The sequence below is a fragment of the Archocentrus centrarchus genome, chromosome 20, assembly GCF_007364275.1.
Source record: "Archocentrus centrarchus isolate MPI-CPG fArcCen1 chromosome 20, fArcCen1, whole genome shotgun sequence".
In the NCBI taxonomy this organism is placed as follows: Eukaryota; Metazoa; Chordata; class Actinopteri; order Cichliformes; family Cichlidae; genus Archocentrus; species Archocentrus centrarchus.
Window position 1 is genome coordinate 15217609 of NC_044365.1, and position 21049 is coordinate 15238657.

General features: G+C 39.1%; 2 protein-coding genes and 1 long non-coding RNA gene across 3 annotated transcripts; 1 reads left to right on the forward strand and 2 right to left on the reverse strand.

Moving 5' to 3' along the window:
* The first annotated feature begins 915 nt into the window (after positions 1-915).
* LOC115799921 (vascular cell adhesion protein 1-like) lies at positions 916-5526 on the forward strand. Its single transcript, XM_030757210.1, has 9 exons — positions 916-979; positions 2389-2536; positions 2708-2775; positions 2969-3340; positions 4070-4375; positions 4482-4742; positions 4926-5013; positions 5097-5133; positions 5293-5526. The coding sequence occupies exons 1-9, from the start codon at positions 916-918 to the stop codon at positions 5524-5526; spliced, it is 1578 nt and encodes a 525-aa protein (XP_030613070.1).
* Positions 5527-9376: 3850 nt separating this feature from the next.
* LOC115799745 (uncharacterized) lies at positions 9377-10179 on the reverse strand. Its single transcript, XR_004021619.1, has 4 exons — positions 10152-10179; positions 9883-9973; positions 9656-9790; positions 9377-9554 (listed from the first exon to the last, which is right to left on the reverse strand). It is a non-coding gene; the product is annotated as an uncharacterized LOC115799745 (long non-coding RNA).
* Positions 10180-11508: 1329 nt separating this feature from the next.
* LOC115799738 (vascular cell adhesion protein 1-like) lies at positions 11509-21049 on the reverse strand. Its single transcript, XM_030757012.1, has 9 exons — positions 21010-21049; positions 20692-20759; positions 20127-20498; positions 19318-19623; positions 18946-19206; positions 18078-18338; positions 13072-13159; positions 12894-12933; positions 11509-12763 (listed from the first exon to the last, which is right to left on the reverse strand). The coding sequence occupies exons 2-9, from the start codon at positions 20729-20731 to the stop codon at positions 12509-12511; spliced, it is 1623 nt and encodes a 540-aa protein (XP_030612872.1). The 5' UTR covers positions 20732-20759; positions 21010-21049; the 3' UTR covers positions 11509-12508.

Here is a 21049-nt window from a genome sequence, read left to right on the forward strand (position 1 = left end):
ATAACATTAAAAAAGGAATCTATTAATGGAATAATAACCTCACTTTATTCATTTTTTAAAGGAGAATTTCATTATTTCTGCCATTACTGGATAAAAATGCTTCTGCTTTAATGTTTCTAATCTGATCTAAGATCAGCTTCACTGATAGAAGACAGTTCTCTGATGGCCACAGCAGAGACGTTTCACTGAGTTACTGTTAAAGGTCAGAGGTCAGTCACAGTTTCATATTTAGCTGGAAACATTCAGAGCAGCTTTCCAAGTATGTAATTAATGTAAAGTTTTAGCAATAAAGGCAAAAAGATTATAATGAATCTCTCAGCTTTATAGGTTTTAAATATTTTAGTGCAGGTTTGGGAGGATGAGACATTTTAAATAAAGAATGCAGATTGTGTCGGGTTTGACAGGCGACTGAAGCGCTCTCTCTCTCTCTCTCTCACACACACACACACACACACACACACACACACACACACACACACACACACACACACACACACACACACACACACACACACACACACACACACACAGTACTGGTTACCTAGTTGGGGTGGCTGTGGCTCAGGAGGTAGAGCAGGTCATCTACAGTACTACTTGAAAGGTTGGTGGTTTAATTCCTGGCTGCTCTGGCCTGTGTGCCAAAGTATCCTTGGGCAAGATACTGAACCCTAAGTTTCTCCCATCAACTGGAGTGTGAATGTTGGATGAAAGCAAAGCTGTTGATTTCTTGGTCGATCTACATCCCTACCCTCACCTACAGTCACAAGCTAAGCAGCACAAATGAGGTTCCTCCAAAGGCTGGACTCTCTCTTAGAAACAGGGTGATGAGTGCAGTCCATTCACAGACTCAGAGAAGATTCGCCGCTCCTCCACATCAAAAGGAGGCAGTTGAGGTGGTTTGGGCATCTAACTAGGATGCCTCCTGGGCACCTCTGGAATGAGGTGTTAGGGGTAGGTCCCACCAGGAGGAGGCCCCAAGGTAGACCAGTACATGCTGGAAAGACTTTCGGCTGGCCTGGGAATGCCTCGATATTCTTCTGGATAAGCTGGAGGAGGGGACTGGGGGGTGGGGGTGGGGGGGGTGAGGTCTGGGCTTCTCTGCTCAGGCTGCGACCGTGCAACCCAGACCTGGATACACCTAAGAAAATGGATGGATGGATGAATGGATGGATGTTTTCTCCAATAAGAATAGAGTCTGCAGCCATGCAAGGAGCTCTGTGAGGTGGAAAAAGTCCTTTGAGCTGCAAAATGCTGACATGCTCACCTGGATGATTCTCAAACTATTAACAGAATATAAACTTGAAACGTGTATTATATAAACTTTTTAAGTTAACTTACATTTGAACATTCAAAGCTGAAGTGACTAAACATTAAGAACCAGTCATCACAACAAACTGTGCTCGCTGTGGTGTTACTGTGAAGTTTCTCACGATCTAATTTTGGGTGATGAAGGAATCACTCCAGACATGAAGAAATACATCTAAATGTTTGCAATTGGCTGATTGACTCAACTGATAAATGAGTCTTTAAATAAAAGCAGAAACATTTAAACACACTGAGGAAGTTGGTCACAGGAAGCTGCAAACACAATTTCTGCTGCCAGTGTGAGTACAGACATGAAAATTTCTGCAGAAGTTTCTCAAACATGTGATCTGCCATTCTGTGTATTAGTGCCTCTGACAACCTGCATCAGTCATATTTGGGGTTGTTTGCTTGGTCTGAAACACCAACATGGATGTGAAGACCCAGCAGAGCATTACACTGTAACAAGATGATCAGTGTTGTTCATTGATTCACTATAACTACATCTGTAACTATGACTCAAATACTACAGTTGTGTAGATGCTGAACCATTTGAACTCTTGTAAAAACTACCAGAAGAATAAAACTAATTTCAGAAAACATTTCTATGTATAAGGCTGCATCTGTTCAGCTTTATTTCTATATAAGATTGAAAATTCAATTTCAGGCACGTTGATAATTGCACTATATATTTGTAATGCTGTAATGCTGATTAATACAACAGGACAGTAGAATACAGCTTGGAGGCCTGAATGAAAACATTTAAAAGTGAAAACATAAGTAGTTCAGATGTGATACTTCCTTCTTCACAGGAAGAGAAGAAATGTGCATATTTTTACAGTCTTGAGAAGCATTAAAAAAGTAAAAACAAATTTGGAAGGTCACAAAAATTATTAAGAACACATATAAAAGCAGAACACTGGATACAAAGTAGCAGACAGACAGTATATGTACTGAAAAGTTAATAAATGAATGAGGAACAGGTTCACATGTGAGTGGAGCTGTCAGGTGAATCTAGAGGCAGGAAGGTGGGAGTGAGAGCAGAGTGCATGATGGGAACTTAAAAAGCAGACTGAGTGAATAAAGAAAGACAGAAAACCAAAAGCATCACAGGTCTGTTTGCTTTGACATCACAACATCTAAACAGAGAAGTGGTTCACTGGGTCTGTTTCTGCTGGAATCACACATTGATTTTTACTTTGTGGTCTCTCCTCTGTAGCAGTCTGCTCATTTGGTACGAAAACATTTTTACACTTTACTAAATTTGCACTAAAAGATAACTGCTGGATTTTATTGTAATATGTTTCTAATTTCAATGGCACGTTGCTTTTTTTGTTGCTTCATCAAATGAGGCAAGTTCCTGATTTGATCAAACATTTATGTAATTGTGTGTTTTGTTTTTCAGTTTTGTGACGGTCCAATCTGTGAACATCATGACAGCCATCATGTTACTGAGTCTCCTCTTTATTCCAAGTGAGTGTCTCATTTCAGTCATTTACAGTCTGACAGATCAGTGCAGATAGAGATACTTTACAAAGTCAGACACTTTATACTGAAGCTGCTGATGGCACAAAGGAAAAATACCAGAAATGATCATGGCTGCTGAAATCAATTTATCATTTTCATGTCAATTTTTATCTTTTAATGTTAATCTCTGGTTTTCCAGGAGCTTTGGCTGCTTGTACTCAGCGCTCAGACCTGTTCATTACTGCACCAACAGAGATGGAAGCTCTGAGTGGATCTTGTTTACGAATCCAATGTAACTTTAATGCTACTGGACCAGAACCATTTAACAGCACAAGACCTGTCTTTGGATCATGGATCAAAAATGATCCCAGTATTAAAAATGTGATCTTCAACAGCAGTGAGACAGTTAACATCTATCCAATGAATATTACAGGAAACCTGAAACAGAAAAACTGCACAACTCTGTTTTCAAATTTAACCACAGCTTATACAAACACATACTACTTCAGGATTGTGAACTGGCCCGTCAGAGCAACTGCTGTTTGTGATCCTCTTACAATAACAGTTAAAGGTAAGACAGTTTTCTTTTCATTTTTATTAAGAATATAAAGTCAAAGTTTTGGTTAAATCAACAAAAAGCAGTTGTGATCAAATGTTACAGAAATCAGCCTGTTTAAATGTTTTGTATTTAGATGTAACTTTGGGAAATGAAGCCGCCCAGAACATAAACTATCTTTTGGGTTCTTTAGTGTGAACAATAAAATTGGGATTCAGTCAAAAATAAAAAGTATTAAATGTGTGACAGCGCTCTGCAGTAAACACAGTTATTACAAATATATAAAAACACAAACTGCACTGCACACTGTTAACACACAGACATATTTACCATAGTTTTATTATTCAAGCATCTGAGAGTTCAATACTAACCTGCTCACAGAACCATAAGCTGCTGGTGCAAATCCCTTAAAAATTAACAAGACTTTAGCAAAAGTGCAAGAAAACACAAAAAAAAAACAAACACTAATTTAAGTCGCAAACTGTGTTTCATGCAGACAACACAAGTTAATGTTGCATCAACACAAACTAGCATCCTGCCACAAATCTGTCTGCATCCCAACATTCGCTGCACTTACAGGCCCCAAAGCAGCAGTGCTGTCTGCTACTTATTAAAATCTGCAGCATCTTTAACACCTGTTACAGTTGTTTTTAATTATTCGGTGTTGTCACTGATCTCCATCTGTTTCATGACTGTATTTACTGTATCATCAGTGTACAACCTGTGTTTGATGTGAAACCACAGATTCTCCTTGGAGGCCCAAGATTACAGTCTCAGGTGATCTGAAGGAGAAGGAGTCTGTCACTATAACCTGCTCAGCTTTCACTCCCTGTCCACACTCCCCTCCTGAACTCACCTGGAATCTCCAACAAGACTCTCACAACAAAATAGAGGAAAACACAGATGGAAGCTTTACAACTAAAATCCAGCAGACCATCACTCTGTCAGACACACATGATGGAAAGAAGATCAACTGCTCTGCCAGATATCCTGTGAACCAAGGAGAAGACACCAAGACAGCAGAGACAGAAGAGACTCTCAATGTTTCATGTAAGACTGAATTTAGTTTATGAAGTTGGGAGATTGATGATTGTTTTAAAAAATATTTAAGGCATATCAGCTGATCAAATGTAATTCCTGTCACCCTTTTCTTCAGATGCTCCTAAAAACACCTCAGCATCCATCAGTCCATCAGGTTTGGTGTCAGCAGGCAGCTGGGTGAACCTGACCTGCTCCAGCAGAGCCAAACCTCCAGTCAGCAGCTTCACCTGGTTCAAGAAGAGCACAGATGGACCTGTGAGAGTATCTGAAGGACAGATTTACAGCTTCAATGTAACAGATGGAGGAGTTTATTACTGTGTGGCCACTAATGATCTGGGTAATCAGACATCTGCAGAGTTTCATGTGAATATTGAAGGTAAAGTTGGGCTGAAGCCGCTGATGTGTTATGTGCTGCTTTTTTTTCATACTTTTTTGTATCCACAAAAACTTTAAAAGTAACTTCAGGCAGTAACCAAACACAGGCTGTTTTAGTATCACCATTAAATCATGTGTTGTTTTTGTTACTTGATGTCTTTTATTGGTCTTATTATTCTATCAGGAGTCACACTGTGGCCACTTCTTGGAGGAATCATCGGGATCATTGTACTCTTAATCTTAATCTTACTCTGCTTGATTATCTTTGTTTGGTAAGTGTCACATGTCAAATCAGACAGCATATAACTAAAAGCACATAATTATTGTTAATTTAATTACCTCTTATGTCTTCCAGGTGTTTAAAATCAAAGCATCAAACTCAACAGACTCAGGTAAACAAATGAAAAAACAATAACAAACAAACAAACAAACAAAAATCTCTGTGATGAAACTGTTCAGGTGATTACTTACTGTAGTACCTCTGCCAGAGCACTCTGTTCATTTAATATATAATAACTGAAGAAGAACTCCCTGTTGTTTTAATTCTATAGATTCAAATACATGAAGAGCTGGTTAGTAAAAGAGAAGGAGAGGAAGAAAACATCCATTATGGAGAGATCAGCTTCTGTAACCTGAGATATGAAGCGTCCTCTGACTCAGTGCAGGACAGAGGACAGCAGCAGGATACGGTGTACGCACAGGTGAAGGTCAACAGGCCAGAAAACAGCTTAACACAGAGAGCTCGCAGCCAAGAGGAACTCTACGCTGAGGTCAAGAAAAAATGAGAACTGTTGTGAAATAACATCACATTAACAAAAAGCATTAACAAAGAAATACACACAAGGAGCCTGTAAATGAATCATTTTCACAGTTCAGTGAAGCTCAAAAAGCAAAACAAATTCCTGCAGCTTTTTTTTCCTTCAGCTTTCTGTGCTAACTTCACACAGCTGTTTTCAGGGGATTTCTTTTGTTCATAACAAGGACCTGGGTTCTACAACAGCAGAGGCAGTACTGCAAAACTGAACTGCAACACACTGTAGCTTTTTTTTTTTTTGAGTATTTGCATGTTGTATTGTGCAGCCATCTGTCCATCCATCCTGTACAGGGTTCACCATGTACAGGTCGCCTGTCACAGGGCTAACACAGAGAGACAGACAACCATTCACATTCACACCTATGGCCAATTTAGAATCACCAATTAACCTAACCCCACTGACTGCATGTGTTTGAAATGTGGGAGGAAACCCACACAAACACGGGGAGAACATGCAAACTCCACACAGAAAGGCCCGGGCCAAGGTGAGGACACAGTGCTGACCACCACACCACCATGCTGCCCACGTTGTACTGTAAAAAAAAGAAATCAGTTATAAAAAGTAATATAATGGTAGCTGTGTTACCATAAAAATATCATTAAATAACAGAAACTTAACTTTATGTAAAATTACATATTTTAGTGATGAAAAATGTTTTTATTTTTATGGGACTGTAAATTTAAAATACAGCTGTTGTAGCTTAAAAGAAATCTTGTATACACACACACACACACACACATTATAAAAGTGTTGGTCAAACACTTTTATAATACAATTAATCAGGCTTTAAGTTGCTGAAAAGTTCTGTTATTAGTTGTGTAATTTTATTTGCACCACAATTAATGTAACAAAATGCTGTTGTTCAATGAGTAACTGGGTTTAAATAATCTACTGTTCATTTTTGATTTTATTAACTGTAAAATTAGGTTTTGTGTTACAAAAAAAATTGAAAAACAAACATTTACTGAGATATGAATTGCATATGTGTATCTGATTTTTGTGTACAGTTTGTAGTCACTTTGTATTATTGTGAGTATTTTATCAGTTATCAAGACCACCTGTTTATACCTGAGTATCAAATTTCATCACGATAGACGAAAACTTTTAACATTTTTTATTCAAACATGTTCAATTTGTTTATAATCTCAAGAATAATGTAGACATTTCTATTGTTATTACTTTTAAGCAATTTTACCATTTTTGGTAAAATGGTAAAATAAATACAACATGTGTGAAATTACCATAATTATACTTTTTGACTGCTGACTTATACTTGCAGATGTTGTGTACAATAATAAAAATGTTTTTCACCATATTTTTGATGTAAACTTCCATTATTAGACAGCACATCTGTTAACAAAGAAATCCCTGTAAAATGACACAAACTATCCTTTTGTGTCATTTTTCACTCAGTTCATCAATTTTTAGATAAAAATTTACAGCATGAAACTAGAATCGAAGTGTTTCATCTTTTAAATAAACATTGAATATTTGTGGATAGAGTGGATTGAGCGCTGTATTGCAATATTTTGCATGGTGATATTGCATCTATACAGGGACACCAAATAATTTGAGCTTCCTCCTAATTCAGAGCAACCTAATGGCTCAGTCACATGAGTGAAAATAGGACAGCAGCCTCCTTGCATCTACAAATAAATAATTATAAAATAAACAGTCAGTGGCTGCCTGGTGATTGTACTACATTTTTCACATTCTGCAACTGATTTCAACTTGTGGTGAATAATTTGTTGTCCACAGCTTGAGAGTATTGCACACTCACGGCCACTTTTGATTGCAAGGCGATGGCACAGGTCACCTGATAGTAGGCAGCCTTTCTGCAAACAGCTGCAGTCTGACTGGGACTGACTGCAATCACTCTGAACGAGATTGTTGAAGGTTTGTGAATAATTGCTGTCTAATTTATAATTGCAGACAGATTGCCAGCATGTTGACATCATTCTGAATGAGTCATTGTCAACGGGCACAGTTTGAGGTGAGTCGACTCAACTGGCTGTCAGCTGGTTGTATTCTGGTTATTTTCCTATAGAACAGGAAGCTTGCTGAGCAACAATGTAATAGTTAAATGTGAATTCAGTGACAGTGTTGGTATGCTGGGGCTCATTTTGCAGCAAGTTAAACAAAATCAAAACTGAAATGAGAACTTTATCATATTAGATAAAACATACTGACAAAGTTTAACTTTGAGGACATAATTTGCTGTTGAAAAAAATGTGACAAATAGTAAAATATGTTATTGCAATACTCCACATGTTGCAAAATGTTAAAAATGTTAATATTGTACTGTGAGTTGGTGCCTATTCCAGGTGTCACAGGGTGAGAGGCAGGGTACATTGTGTACAGGTCACCAGCCCATCACAGGACTAACACAGAGAGACAGACAACATTCACACCTATGGGCAATTTAGAATCACCAATGAACCTAACCCCACTGATGTAGCTGTGAGGCAACAGCGCCACCATGCTGCCCAAAACAGAATGCATCAGTTTGTAAATCTTTAACCCATTTTATTCATGAGAAAACACAGAAAACAGCTCAAATGTCTGAACTGAGGAAATGTAACATTTCAAGAAACAAATGAATTTGATGGCAGCAGCATGCATTACCTCAGTATCCCAGTTCACCCTCAGAAAGGATTCGGGATAAAGAAGATTCATTTATGTAACAGGAAGAAAGTCCATGTTATTTTGGAGACTTTTTATTTGCAGATTTTTATGAGATGGAGAGGAGATTTCAGCCACTAATGTAGAATTGATTTGCATTGTTTTGTGCTTGTACTTAAACAGATTTGCTGTTTAACAGTAATGCACTGTTTTTGTAGGATTTTAGGTCATTTGAGAACTTTATATTTAATACTTGAGAACCAATAATGTCCCATAATGTTGAAGGGACTTGTGTAATTATTTTGTCTCATTTGTTGAACATAAATATTATTAGTTATTAATAATGTTTACTTTAACTTGCTGTTTAAAGATTCCACTGTTGAATGGATACTGGCTTTTTTTTTTTTTGTTCATATCTCCCAGTTCTGCTGACAACCTTCATCAGGAACAAAGTTCAGCTTAAAAATAAAACAGCACTGGAAGTCAAACCTAAGTCACAATCAGCTGTGTCATATAATGAGGTGATGCGCTGTCCCTGCTGCTGTTCTGCATGGGCCTGAACCCCTCAGCTGCAAAGAGTGGATCCAAATCCAGACACAGGAGTGGAGTAACAATCAGTCACCTCCTACAGATGGATGATCTATCTGTATGCCAGGAGTGAGTGAGTCCACCTCACCACAATACAGTGATTCTTCAGAAATGCTGATATTGTGTTTTCATTTTATACAACAAAAATGAGTAACACATGCATAAGCTTTGTACAGACTTACTGACGTATTGGAAAACTTCAATTTGATTTGTGCTTTTTTTTCTTCCCAAACATGCTAACATTCATCCCTTAATGTGATCTCTGGGTGATTGAATCAGCCTTTTATTCAGTCAGCAGCATGAATATAAATGTGCTCTTTTTTCTGGTTCCTCTTCACAGACTGAAGGAAGAAGTGAAGCAGAGCCTGAAGGAGCCTGAAGATGGCGCTGAAATCCAAAAAGTGAGGTTAGAGCAATGATGATGAAGTTTATTCAACACTAAAACCAGAATACGAAAGAATAAATTACTGTGTGAATATTATTGGCATTTCCTCACCACATATAAACAGACGATGTGACAATAATAAATCTGCTGGAAAAAAAATGTTTACCCATAGATTTAAACTCCAGCAGTGAAAATATTATGCAAAATAATGCAGTTATTAAAAGAAAGAAACTACAATTTTCTACTGTTGGAGTTGATAACTTGACTGGACTCTGGGACAGAAGAGCTCAAGAAACCAAGAACACAGAGGACACTGAATGAGACCCAGAGTTTCTTTGTGGAGATGGAGGAACCTCACAGGAGGACGACCATCACACTGAGCATCATCTCATTAACACCATCACTGCAGTCAAACAAGACGAGTGGAGAAGAAAAAAGTCGTGTATAATTGAAGAACTCTACAAACACTTTAAGTTCTCACTAACTAATCCTTCAGTTCTTCACAGTGAATGAAGTGATATTTTGAGGCAGTTTGTCCTCCTGGACTTGCAGACACTTTAGTTGTTGGGCTGTGATGTAACTCTGCTCATCTGACAGCTTTCTGTCTCTGGTTTGTTGGAGCGTTTTGATCTGAACCAGCTGAAAGAAACAAAGAACAAAATCCTTCTTGTTTTATTACAGACCAGTTAGTCTGTCCATGAAAATGAGTTTGATAGAAACTTTTGTCTCACCACTCAAAGATGACCAGTGTGCTCACAAGCATTATGATTCCCACAGTCTTCAGTATAGCGAGGACACCAAATAATATTTCTGCCTGTTCACCTGTAATGCAACAAAGGAAATGAAGTTTGATCTTAAACTTAATGAAACTTAAAAATTAAGACTTTGATGTCACACTGAGAGTCACTGCTGTTTCTGCTGTCTTGTAAGGTATACCACAAAGAAAAGAAGAAAAGATGCAACGACTGAATTCACTAAAATAACTGATGGCTAACTTTACCTTCAATATTCACATGAATCTCTGCTGATGTCTGAGTACCCAGCTCATTAGTGGCCACACAGTAATAAACTCCTCCATCTGTTACACTGAAGCTGTAAATCTGTCCTTCAGATACTCTCACAGGTCCATCTGTGCTCTTCTTGAACCAGGTGAAGCTGCTGACTGGAGGTTTGGCTCTGCTGGAGCAGGTCAGGTTCACCCAGCTGCCTGCTGACACCAAACCTGATGGACTGATGGATGCTGAGGTGTTTTTAGGAGCATCTGAAGAAAAGTGTGAAAAGAATTACATTTGATCGCATCTTATCTCCTCTTGGTTGTTACCTTTGAGAAAGATGACGTGATGATTCAACCTGATTCTCAGAAACTGTCCTGAGTTCATAAGAATCAAACTCAACATAAATCTACTTTATCAAAATGCTGTTTATTTAAATCATCTGCATTAAGTATAAATGTGCTCTATTTCTAGTTTGTGGTTCCTCTTCAGAGACTGAAGGAAGAAGTGAAGCAGAGCCTGTAGGAGCCTGAAGACGGACCACCAGGAACGTGCCTGAAATGACACATGGGTGAAGTAAGATGCACATTTTGTGGTGCACCTTCTGGACCACAAAATGTATATATATATATATATGTACACACACACACACACACACACACACACACACACACACACACACACACACACACACACACATATATATATATATATATATATATATATATAAAAGGATGAGAACTTAAACTAATCTGATTTCAGCGTAATCTGGGTTCTTGGTTTCTTCACTCGTTTTGTATAAATTGGAAAAATTTGAGCCCTTTAGCTTTTAACTTTTAATAATTACATATTTTATTTTGCATTTTTCACTGCAGGAGTTTTCTTCTTATGTTTATCTTCTGGTTTGGTGTCAGTACTTTTGTAAATATTATCATGCACATCCCTGAAAATTAGTCTGTCAGCTGAAGTTTAATCTATAGATAAATGCAAAATGTATTTTTATTATTATTACTATTATTATTATTTATTTATTACAATAAATTAACATATTATTGTCAGAGCTGTTGTTTTTATGTGATGAGCAAACACTAAAAAAAAATAATCCAAGTTATATTTTCTTCTGTCTTCTGGTTTTAATTGTTGAGTAAATTTCATGTACTTGGCTGTGATGAATCCATCTCTACAAGGTTTCATAATAATTAATGGGAAAATAAAGTAAACAGGGTAACATTTAGGTCTTAATGTGATCTCTGAGTGATTGAATCAGCATTTCATGTGCATATATGAATGCTGCAATCAAACTCAGAGGTCACTGAAGAGAAGCAAAATACTGAAGAGGGAAGTTTTTCAGCACCATCAGTGATAAAGGTATGATATTTATAAATCAATAGATACTTCAGATATAAATCAGTTACAACTTTATTGAAGCAGTTTCTCTAAACAACATTACACAGTGAGTAATACCTCCAGCAGGAGCAGGTCTTTTTCTTTAGAACAGGAATCATTTTCAGTGACAGCAAGTTGAAAATATTTATTTGGAAGCAATACAAAATGCATGCAAATACATAGTGCCTGAATTTTGTGATCTTTTATTTTAATAAAGCTATTTCATCCATTAACAAAAGCAAGAATATGCAAGTGTTGAATAATAATTCATGAGAACTATTATTCAATTAAAGGTGGGAAGATTTTGAATGACTCTGGTGCTCCAAAGATCCTCACTTCAGAAACCATCTTCACCTGTAAACACAGCTGAAGCAGATTAAAGTCTACACCCCTGATAATACTGCGCAATTACAATTAAAAAATCGGAAACTTGTCCATTCCACTAAAATACCCCAAAAATGGTTAAAAATAGTATAAATATAGTGTTTTTTAAATTCTTTTAAAGCCTCCAGTTAGTACTTCCTTGTTCTTCTGCACCTACTGGAAAGTTCTTCTAAATATTAAAAATTATGCCCAAAATTCATAAAGGTTACACAGTAAATGTTGGGAACTTGGGTAATAAGGTATGGGCCGTAATATGAAGTCCTACTACAAAATGATACTATATGTGGAGGTTCTGAGGTTCTCCTCTTAAGAAATGCCTCCACTGTCATGCAAACTGGCTCCTTATTGAAGTGCTGCAACTTCTGTTCACACATTTAATAAGAAATGACCTGAAAACAGCTGCTGGAAGTTAGCACAGGAAGCTGAACATTAAAAAGGCTTCACAGAGTAGTTTGTTTTACTTCATTGAACTGTTGGAGGTAAAAATGAGACATTTTTCTATACAAGCTCCACATTTATATTTCTTTGTTCACAGAGTGTTAACAGTTTATCATGAATATTTTGGTCATTTCTGCACAATGACGCCAAACAGTTTTCATTTTTTCTTGACCTCAGCATAGAGTTCCTCTTGGCCGTGAGCTCTCTGTGTTAAGCTGTTTTCTGGCCTGTTGATATTCACCTGTGCGTACACCGTATCCTGCTGCTGTCCTCTGTCCTGCACTGAGTCAGAGGACGCTTCATATCTCAGGTTACAGAAGCTGATCTCTCCATAATGGATGTTTTCTCCCTCTATTTCCTTTGCCTCTATTTTACTTGCTGGTTCTTCAGCAACCACCTCTTTGGTTTGAATCTATAAAATTAAGCAAATATGAAGTTCTGTGACATTTAAATCTAGTAAGCAGACTGCTCTGATGGAGGTACTACAGTAAATAACCATCTGAACAGTCGGTAAACTGCAGAGAAGTTTAGTGTTTTCTTACCTGAGTCTGTTGTTGAGTTTGATGCTTTGACTTTAACCTCCTGGAAGACAGAAGAAGCAGTTAAATGAACTCTGTTTATGTTAAATATATGTTTGAGTGAACAGATATTTTTAATGTGCAACTAAAATATCAGTGACAGTAAGTGTTCATGTTTTCTGCTTTGATATGTGATACTTACCAAACAAAGATAATAAAACAGATCAATAAGATGAACCCAGTGATTCCTCCAAGAACTGACCACAGTAGGAAGGAGTCACTATTCTGTCCTGTTAGAAAAACCAGATCAATATTGTAATGATAAGTGTTAACTAAGGTGTCACCAGCAGGTGTCAGTGTTGTACGAGAGCCCACGTAGGGGAGGTGTGGAGAAGAAGACAAAGAGTTAAGATGGCAGTTCATGTTACATGTCAAGTCTGAGTCTTTTAATAAATGGCTAGCTGAAGCTAGCCCAATGTTCTTCAAGCTCTTTTATTATAAATAAGACAAGAACATTACATGGTACCAGGAGTGGGGTCGAGTAAAGGAAGCAACACAACAAGATGGATGCAGTAAAACCGCCGGGTCCGCTGAAGCTGACTGGAAATGTGGATGCAAGTTGGAGAGCTTTCAAACAGCATTTGCAGCTGTACATGGCGGCAGTCGGAATAGATCGACGAGCAGAGGAAAGAAAAATCGCCGTGCTCCTCACCGTTGCCGGCCCAGAAGCGATAGAAGTCTTCAACCCTTTTGTGTTTGCTGAACCTGCCGACAAAGACAAGTTTGACGAGGTCGTAAAGAAGTTTGATGAACACTGCCTGACAAAAAAAATGAAACGTGTGAAAGATACGTGTTTCGCTCACGCCTACAGCAACAGGGTGAGTCATTTGATAATTTTCTCACAGACCTCAAGATTAAAGCTCAGTCATGTAACTTTGGCGATCTGAAAGACTCCATGATAAGAGATCAAATAGTTTTTGGGACTAATGAAAAGAAGCTCCGAGAGAGATTATTGAGGGAGTCAGACCTCACATTGGCCGAGGCTGTTAAAATATGTCAAGCCGCTGAGTTAGCACGATGCCAGATGCAGACATTTCAAGGCCCTGTGCTAGGAGAAAAGCACCAACAAAATGGCGTAGTGAACGCTGTGGCGCCAAAAAGGACGCAGCGGAGCAAGTTTAATGACAGTGCCGACAGGAATAAAATGAATAATAAAGGGATGTTCGCTTGCAAGCGATGTGGTGAAAAACATGAAGCTAGAAGGTGTCCTGCCTTTGGTAAACGGTGCATGAAGTGCAAGGGACTGAATCACTTCACCAAAATGTGTTTCTCAAAGGGGAAGGAACAAAGCGTGCATACAGTCCAGGAAGACATTGATGACAGTGATAACTTGAGTGAAACCTTTTTCATAAAGACGGTGTCACATGGTGAAAATGTGACTGTGCAGTCCTTAGCTGATGTAAGCCAAATGGTTAATGTAGCAGCTAATGATAAATGGACTGTTCCTTTGCTAGTTAATGGGACGGTGGTGACATTCAAAATTGATACTGGAGCCAAAGCTAACTTGATTAGTGAAACAGATTTCCAGACATTGAAAGAGAAGCCTAAAAGGTTTGCAGAAAAAATCGCTCCTTTGAAAGCTTATAATAATCAGCCGATTCAAACAAAAGGGGGATGTAAACTAAAGGTGACAGCTAAAGGCAAACAGCACAACCTGCTGTTCACCATTGTGCCTGCTGGACATGAATCGCTGCTAGGAGACAAAGCATCAGAAGACTTAGGTCTGGTTAAAAGGATTTACCAGATAAACACAGACAGCCTGGAGATAGCTGAACAAAATAAAAGTGGTACACCGCAGCACTGTGAAGGGACTTCTGCTATAGTGGAAAAGTTTACCTCTGTGTTTCAAGGACATGGAACATTGCCCCAAACTTACAAAATTCAGCTGAAAGAAAATGCCAAGCCTGTAGTGCATGCTCCAAGGAGAGTACCAGCGCCACTTAGACCAGCTTTAAAAAAAGAACTGGAAAGAATGATGCAAATGGGTGTCATTGAGCGTGTGGAAGAGCCTACAGACTGGGTCAACTCTATCACATGTGTCAAAAAAAATACAGGTGACATTAGAGTGTGCCTTGACCCTAAAGATCTCAATGAAAACATCAAAAGAGAACATTATCAGATTCCAAAACGAGAAGAAATCATGAGTGAGATGGCTGGAGCTAAGTTCTTCAGTAAACTTGATGCCTCACATGGATTCTGGCAACTGAGACTGGACCCAGAAAGCAGCAAATATACCACCTTTAACACACCATTTGGGCGTTACTGTTTTCTGAGGCTTCCATTTGGCATCAAATCTGCTCCAGAGATCTTTCACAGAGCTATGGAATCTGTAATTGAGGGTCTTGAAGGTACCAGAGTCTATATTGATGACTTGGTCGTTTGGGGAACAACAAGGCAGCAGCATGATGAAAGGTTGAAAAAACTCTTGGGGAGGGTCAAAAAGAATGGACTCAAACTGAACAGGGACAAATGCCTTTTTGGGGTCACGCAAATGACCTTTTTGGGTGACAAGATCACAAGTGCAGGGGTGGAACCTGATCAGTCAAAAGTGCAAGCTGTACTTGACATGCCAGCCCCTACTGATAAGAAAGATGTACTGCGAGCCATGGGAATGATTAATTTCCTAGGTAAGTTCATTCCTAACCTAGCTGTCAAGACTACATGCCTTAGAGAGTTGCTACGTCACGACACGGTGTTTGAATGGACAAGGCGACATGAGGACGAATGGCAGAGATTAAAGCAGACTGTTGCTGTTGAGCCAGTGCTCACGTTCTTTGATCCAACAAGGCCAACGAAAATTTCCACTGATGCCTCAAAAGATGGCTTAGGAGCTGTCTTGCTACAGATGCAAGAGGACAGTTGGCAGCCGGTAGCGTATGCATCAAGGTCAATGACAGAGACTGAACAACGTTATGCTCAGATTGAAAAAGAGACTTTGGGCTTAGTGTTTGGTTGTGGAAAATTTCACAGTTATGTCTATGGCTTGCCAACGTTTGCAGTAGAAACTGACCACAAACCGCTCATAGCAATCAGAAAAAAGAACCTCAATGACATGTCACCCAGGATTCAACACCTGATGATGTTTCTACAAAGGTATGACTTTGAACTGATTTATACACCAGGCAAATACATTGTTCTGGCGGATGCACTGTCACGAGCACCAGCTCCAAGTGATGACACACAGTGTAGCCCTGTGTCTGTTGATGTTGAAATGCACATAAACATGGTGACTGCTTCTCTCCCGGCATCAGATGTAATGCTACAGCAAATTGCGCAGGAGACGACGAAAGACCCGCAACTGCAAAAGGTAATTCACCTGAGCCAGAATGGATGGTCACGAGGTGTTTGTCCGGGTTGGTATCCTGTGCGTGCAGATTTGTGTGTGGCTAATGGTCTGCTTCTGAGACAAAACAGGATTCTCATTCCACAGTCTATGCGTCGAGACATGCTACAACGCATTCATGAGGGACACTTAGGAGTGGAGAAATGCAAAAGGAGAGCGCGAGAAGCTGTGTACTGGCCAGGAATCAACAGAGATATAGAGGAGATGGTTCAAAAGTGTGAAACATGTCTTAAACATCGGTACAAGCAACAGAAAGAGCCGATGCTGATTGCAGATATTCCCACTGCACCATGGCAAAAAGTAGGTACTGATTTGTTTCATCTACATGGAAAGGACTATCTTCTAGTGGTTGACTACTACTCTAATTATCCTGAAGTAGCGCAGCTTTCCAGTACATCAGCACAGTCTGTCATCACACACATGAAAAGTTTTTTCTCAAGACATGGGATTCCCCATTGTGTGGTGAGTGACAATGGTCCACAATTTGACTGCAGTGAGTTTCGTGATTTTGCAGTTCAGTACGGATTTGAACATGTCACCTCTAGCCCTTTGTATCAGCAGGCTAATGGACAGGCAGAGAAAGGGGTCCAGGTTGTGAAACGATTGTTTAAAAAAGCGAGAGAATGTAATGCTGACCCTTACCTGGCTTTATTGAGTTACAGAGCCACTGCCATGGAATGTGGAGCATCTCCTGCTGAGTTGCTCATGGGTCGCAAACTGCGCACCACACTTCCTCACATGCCAAGGAAGGATGGCTACAGGAGTGACAACAAGTGGGCTGACAAAAGAATGAAGCTCAAGCAAAGACAGAAGAGGAACTATGATAAAACAGCAAGGAATCTGGTGCCTCTGCAGGAAAAGGATGTTGTGAGGATTGATGGTCCTGAGCTGTGGGACAGAAAAGCAACTGTACTGCAAGAGGTAGGACCCAGATCGTTTGTTGTCGAGACAGAGAATGGTCAAGTTTTAAGGAGAAACAGGAGGAGTCTGTTAAAGATTCAGAATGGTGAGAGTCAAGAGAAAGAGACAGGATGGGAACAAGAGAATGTTGCGACAGAAGTGCAACACAGTGAATCTTCTTCATCATTGCCAGTGACTGTAACACTCAGAAGGTCCACTCGACCTAAGAAACCATCTGAGAGGCTCATAGAACAAATATGAATGAAGTAACGGGTTAACTGTGTAAAGAAAGTGGTAAAGCGTTGCTGACTTTAATGTGTTAAAATGTGTTCCTAATGGTTACAGTTACAGGAAGTGAAAGAGTCATAGTGTAATTTTAAAGACCAATGCTAGTTTGTTTGTTGAAATGTGTTGAAAATACCAAGCTTGAATATATTTCTTTTGAGCCATATGCATACATTGAGTTACAAGACATAAGGAAAGTTCATTACTGAAACATGTATGTTGTTGCATTCTGTTTAATATGTAAGTGCTAGTGAAGACTATGTGAATGAGGAATAACTGCTGTGACACTGAGGTAATCTTTTAAGCAGCTGAAAAAAAAAGGGGGATGTAATGATAAGTGTTAACTAAGGTGTCACCAGCAGGTGTCAGTGTTGTACGAGAGCCCACGTAGGGGAGGTGTGGAGAAGAAGACAAAGAGTTAAGATGGCAGTTCATGTTACATGTCAAGTCTGAGTCTTTTAATAAATGGCTAGCTGAAGCTAGCCCAATGTTCTTCAAGCTCTTTTATTATAAATAAGACAAGAACATTACAAATATGAAACTGCATGTGAGTAAAACTAGACATGATTTAATGTGGACATCGTGCATGTGACACATTGTAGGCTTTAGTTTGTCTTTACCTTCAATATTCACATGAATCTCTGCTGATGTCTGATTACCCAGCTCATTAGTGGCCACACAGTAATAAACTCCTCCATCTGTTACACTGAAGCTGTAAATCTGTCCTTCAGATACTCTCACAGGTCCGTCTGTGCTCTTCTTGAACCAGGTGAAGCTGCTGACTGGAGGTTTGGCTCTGCTGGAGCAGGTCAGGTTCACCCAGCTGCCTGCTGACACCAAACCTGATGGACTGATGGATGCTGAGGTGTTTTTAGGAGCATCTGAAGAAAAGAGTGACAAGAATTACATTTTGATCATTACAGCTGATATGCTGGCAGCATGGTGGTACAGTGGTTAGCACTGCTGCTTCACAGTTAGAATACCATCTAGAAGGCCTGGGTTGGATTCCACCTTGGCCCAGGCCTCTCCCTCTCTCTGTGTGGAGTTTGCATGTTCTCCCCGTGCTTACGTGGGTTTCCTCCGGGTACTCCGGTTTCCTCCCACATTCCAAAGACATGCACTTACTGGGGTTAGGTTAATTGGATACACTAAATTGCCCATAGGTGTGAATGTGAGTGTGAAAGGTTGTTTGTTTCTCTGTGTTGGCCCTGCGACAGGCTGGCGACCTGTTCAGGGTGTACCCTACCTCTTGCCCTATGACAGTTGGGATAGGCTCCAGCCCCCCCGCGACCCTGAATAGGATGAGCGGAAGCGAATGGATGGATGGACAGCTGATATGCCATAAATATTTAAAAAAAAAAGAAATTAAGACTTTGATGTCACACTGAGAGTCACTGCTGTTTCTGCTGTCTTGTAAGGTATACCACAAAGAAAAGAAGAAAAGATGCAACGACTGAATTCACTAAAATAACTGATGGCTAACTTTACCTTTAATATTCACATGAATCTCTGCTGATGTCTGATTACCCAGATCATTAGTGGCCACACAGTAATAAATTCCTCCATCTGTTACATTGAAGCTGTAAATCTGTCCTTCAGATACGTTCACAGGTCCATCTGTGCTCTTCTTGAACCAGGTGAAGCTGCTGACTGGAGGTTTGGCTCTGCTGGAGCAGGTCAGGTTCACCCAGCTGCCTGCTGACACCAAACCTGATGGACTGATGGATGCTGAGGTGTTTTTAGGAGCATCTGAAGAAAAGTGTGAAAGGAATTACATTTGTTCATTACAGCTGACAACCCATAAATATTTTTAAAAACAATTATCAATCTCCCAACTTCATAAGCTAAATTCAGTCTTACATGAAACACTGAGAGTCTCTACTGTCTCTGCTGTCTTGGTGTCTTCTCCTTGGTTCACAGGATATCTGGCAGAGCAGCTGATCTTCTTTCCATCATGTGTGTCTGACAGAGTGATGGTCTGCTGGATTTTAGTTGTAAAGCTTCCATCTGTGTTTTCCTCTATTTTGTTGTGAGAGTCTTGTTGGAGATTCCAGGTGAGTTCAGGAGGGGAGTGTGGACAGGGAGTGAAAGCTGAGCAGGTTATAGTGACAGACTCCTTCTCCTTCAGATCACCTGAGACTGTAATCTTGGGCCTCCAAGGAGAATCTGTGGTTTCACATCAAACACAGGTTGTACACTGATGATACAGTAAATACAGTCATGAAACAGATGGAGATCAGTGTGGGTTCCTGATAGTTTTTATATTCCATGTCTTTGCTCTATAATCAGGTAACATAACATAAAATCATCATTTTAAAATTTCTTCCATGTAGTAAAAATGTCTACGTGTTGGAATCAGCACAGAAAGCAAAATGTTAACTTTTCATTCTCACTAATGTTAGAAAGGAGGAACTCGGACACTAATCAGCACTTCCCTGTTTTAACTGTCAAAGTCAGAACATATGTAGTATTGTTATGTAGTATTGTTTCTAATATTACCATCATGGTAGTGCAGACATTTTGGGATAACATAAATACAAAATAATTAAGAGCCTGATTTCTGTAACATTTGACCTGTTAATAACTCTTTGTTGAATAAACCAAAGCTGCAACTGATCAGACATTTTAGTTTTGATAAAACCCTGATGATGAAAAGAAAACTGTCTTACCTTTAACTGTTATTGTAAGAGGATCACAAACAGCAGTTGCTCTGAACGGCCAGTTCATAATCCTGAAGTAGTATGTGTTTGTATAAGTTGTGGTTAAATTTGAAAACAGAGTTGTGCAGTTTTTCTGTTTCAGGTTTCCTGTAATATTCATTGGATAGATGTTAACTGTCTCACTGCTGTTGAAGATCACATTTTTAATACTGGGATCATTTTTGATCCATGATCCAAAGACAGGTCTTGTGCTGTCAAATGGTTCTGGTCCAGTAGCATTAAAGTTACATGGGATTTGTAAACAAGATCCACTCAGAGCTTCCATCTCTGTTGGTGCAGTAATGAACAAGTATGCATATGGAGGACAAGCAGCCAAAGCTCCTGGAAAACCAGAGATTAACATTAAAAGATAAAAATCTACATGAAAATGATAAATTGATTTCAGCAGCCATGATCATTTCTGGTATGTTTCCTTTGTGCCATCAGCAGCTTCAGTATAAAGTGTCTGACTTTGTAAAGTATCTCTATCTGCACTGATCTGTCAGACTGTAAATGACTGAAATGAGACGCTCACTTGGAATAAAGAGGAGACTCAGTAACATGATGGCTGTCATGATGTTCACAGATTGGACCGTCACAAAACTGAAAAACAAAACACACAATTACATAAATGTTTGATCAAATCAGGAACTTGCCTCATTTGATGAAGCAATAAAGAAAGCAACGTGTCATTGAAATTAGAAACATAAGATAAGATAAGATAAAACTTTAATGATCCCACGACGGGGAAATTTGCGCGTTACAGCAGCTCAGTACAGAAAACTAAAAATAGAATAGAATAAAATTAAATAGAAAAACACTATACACATATACATAATGAGCAGACTGCTACCTTCCTGCCTCTTGATTCACCTGATTTGCTCCTTCATTCA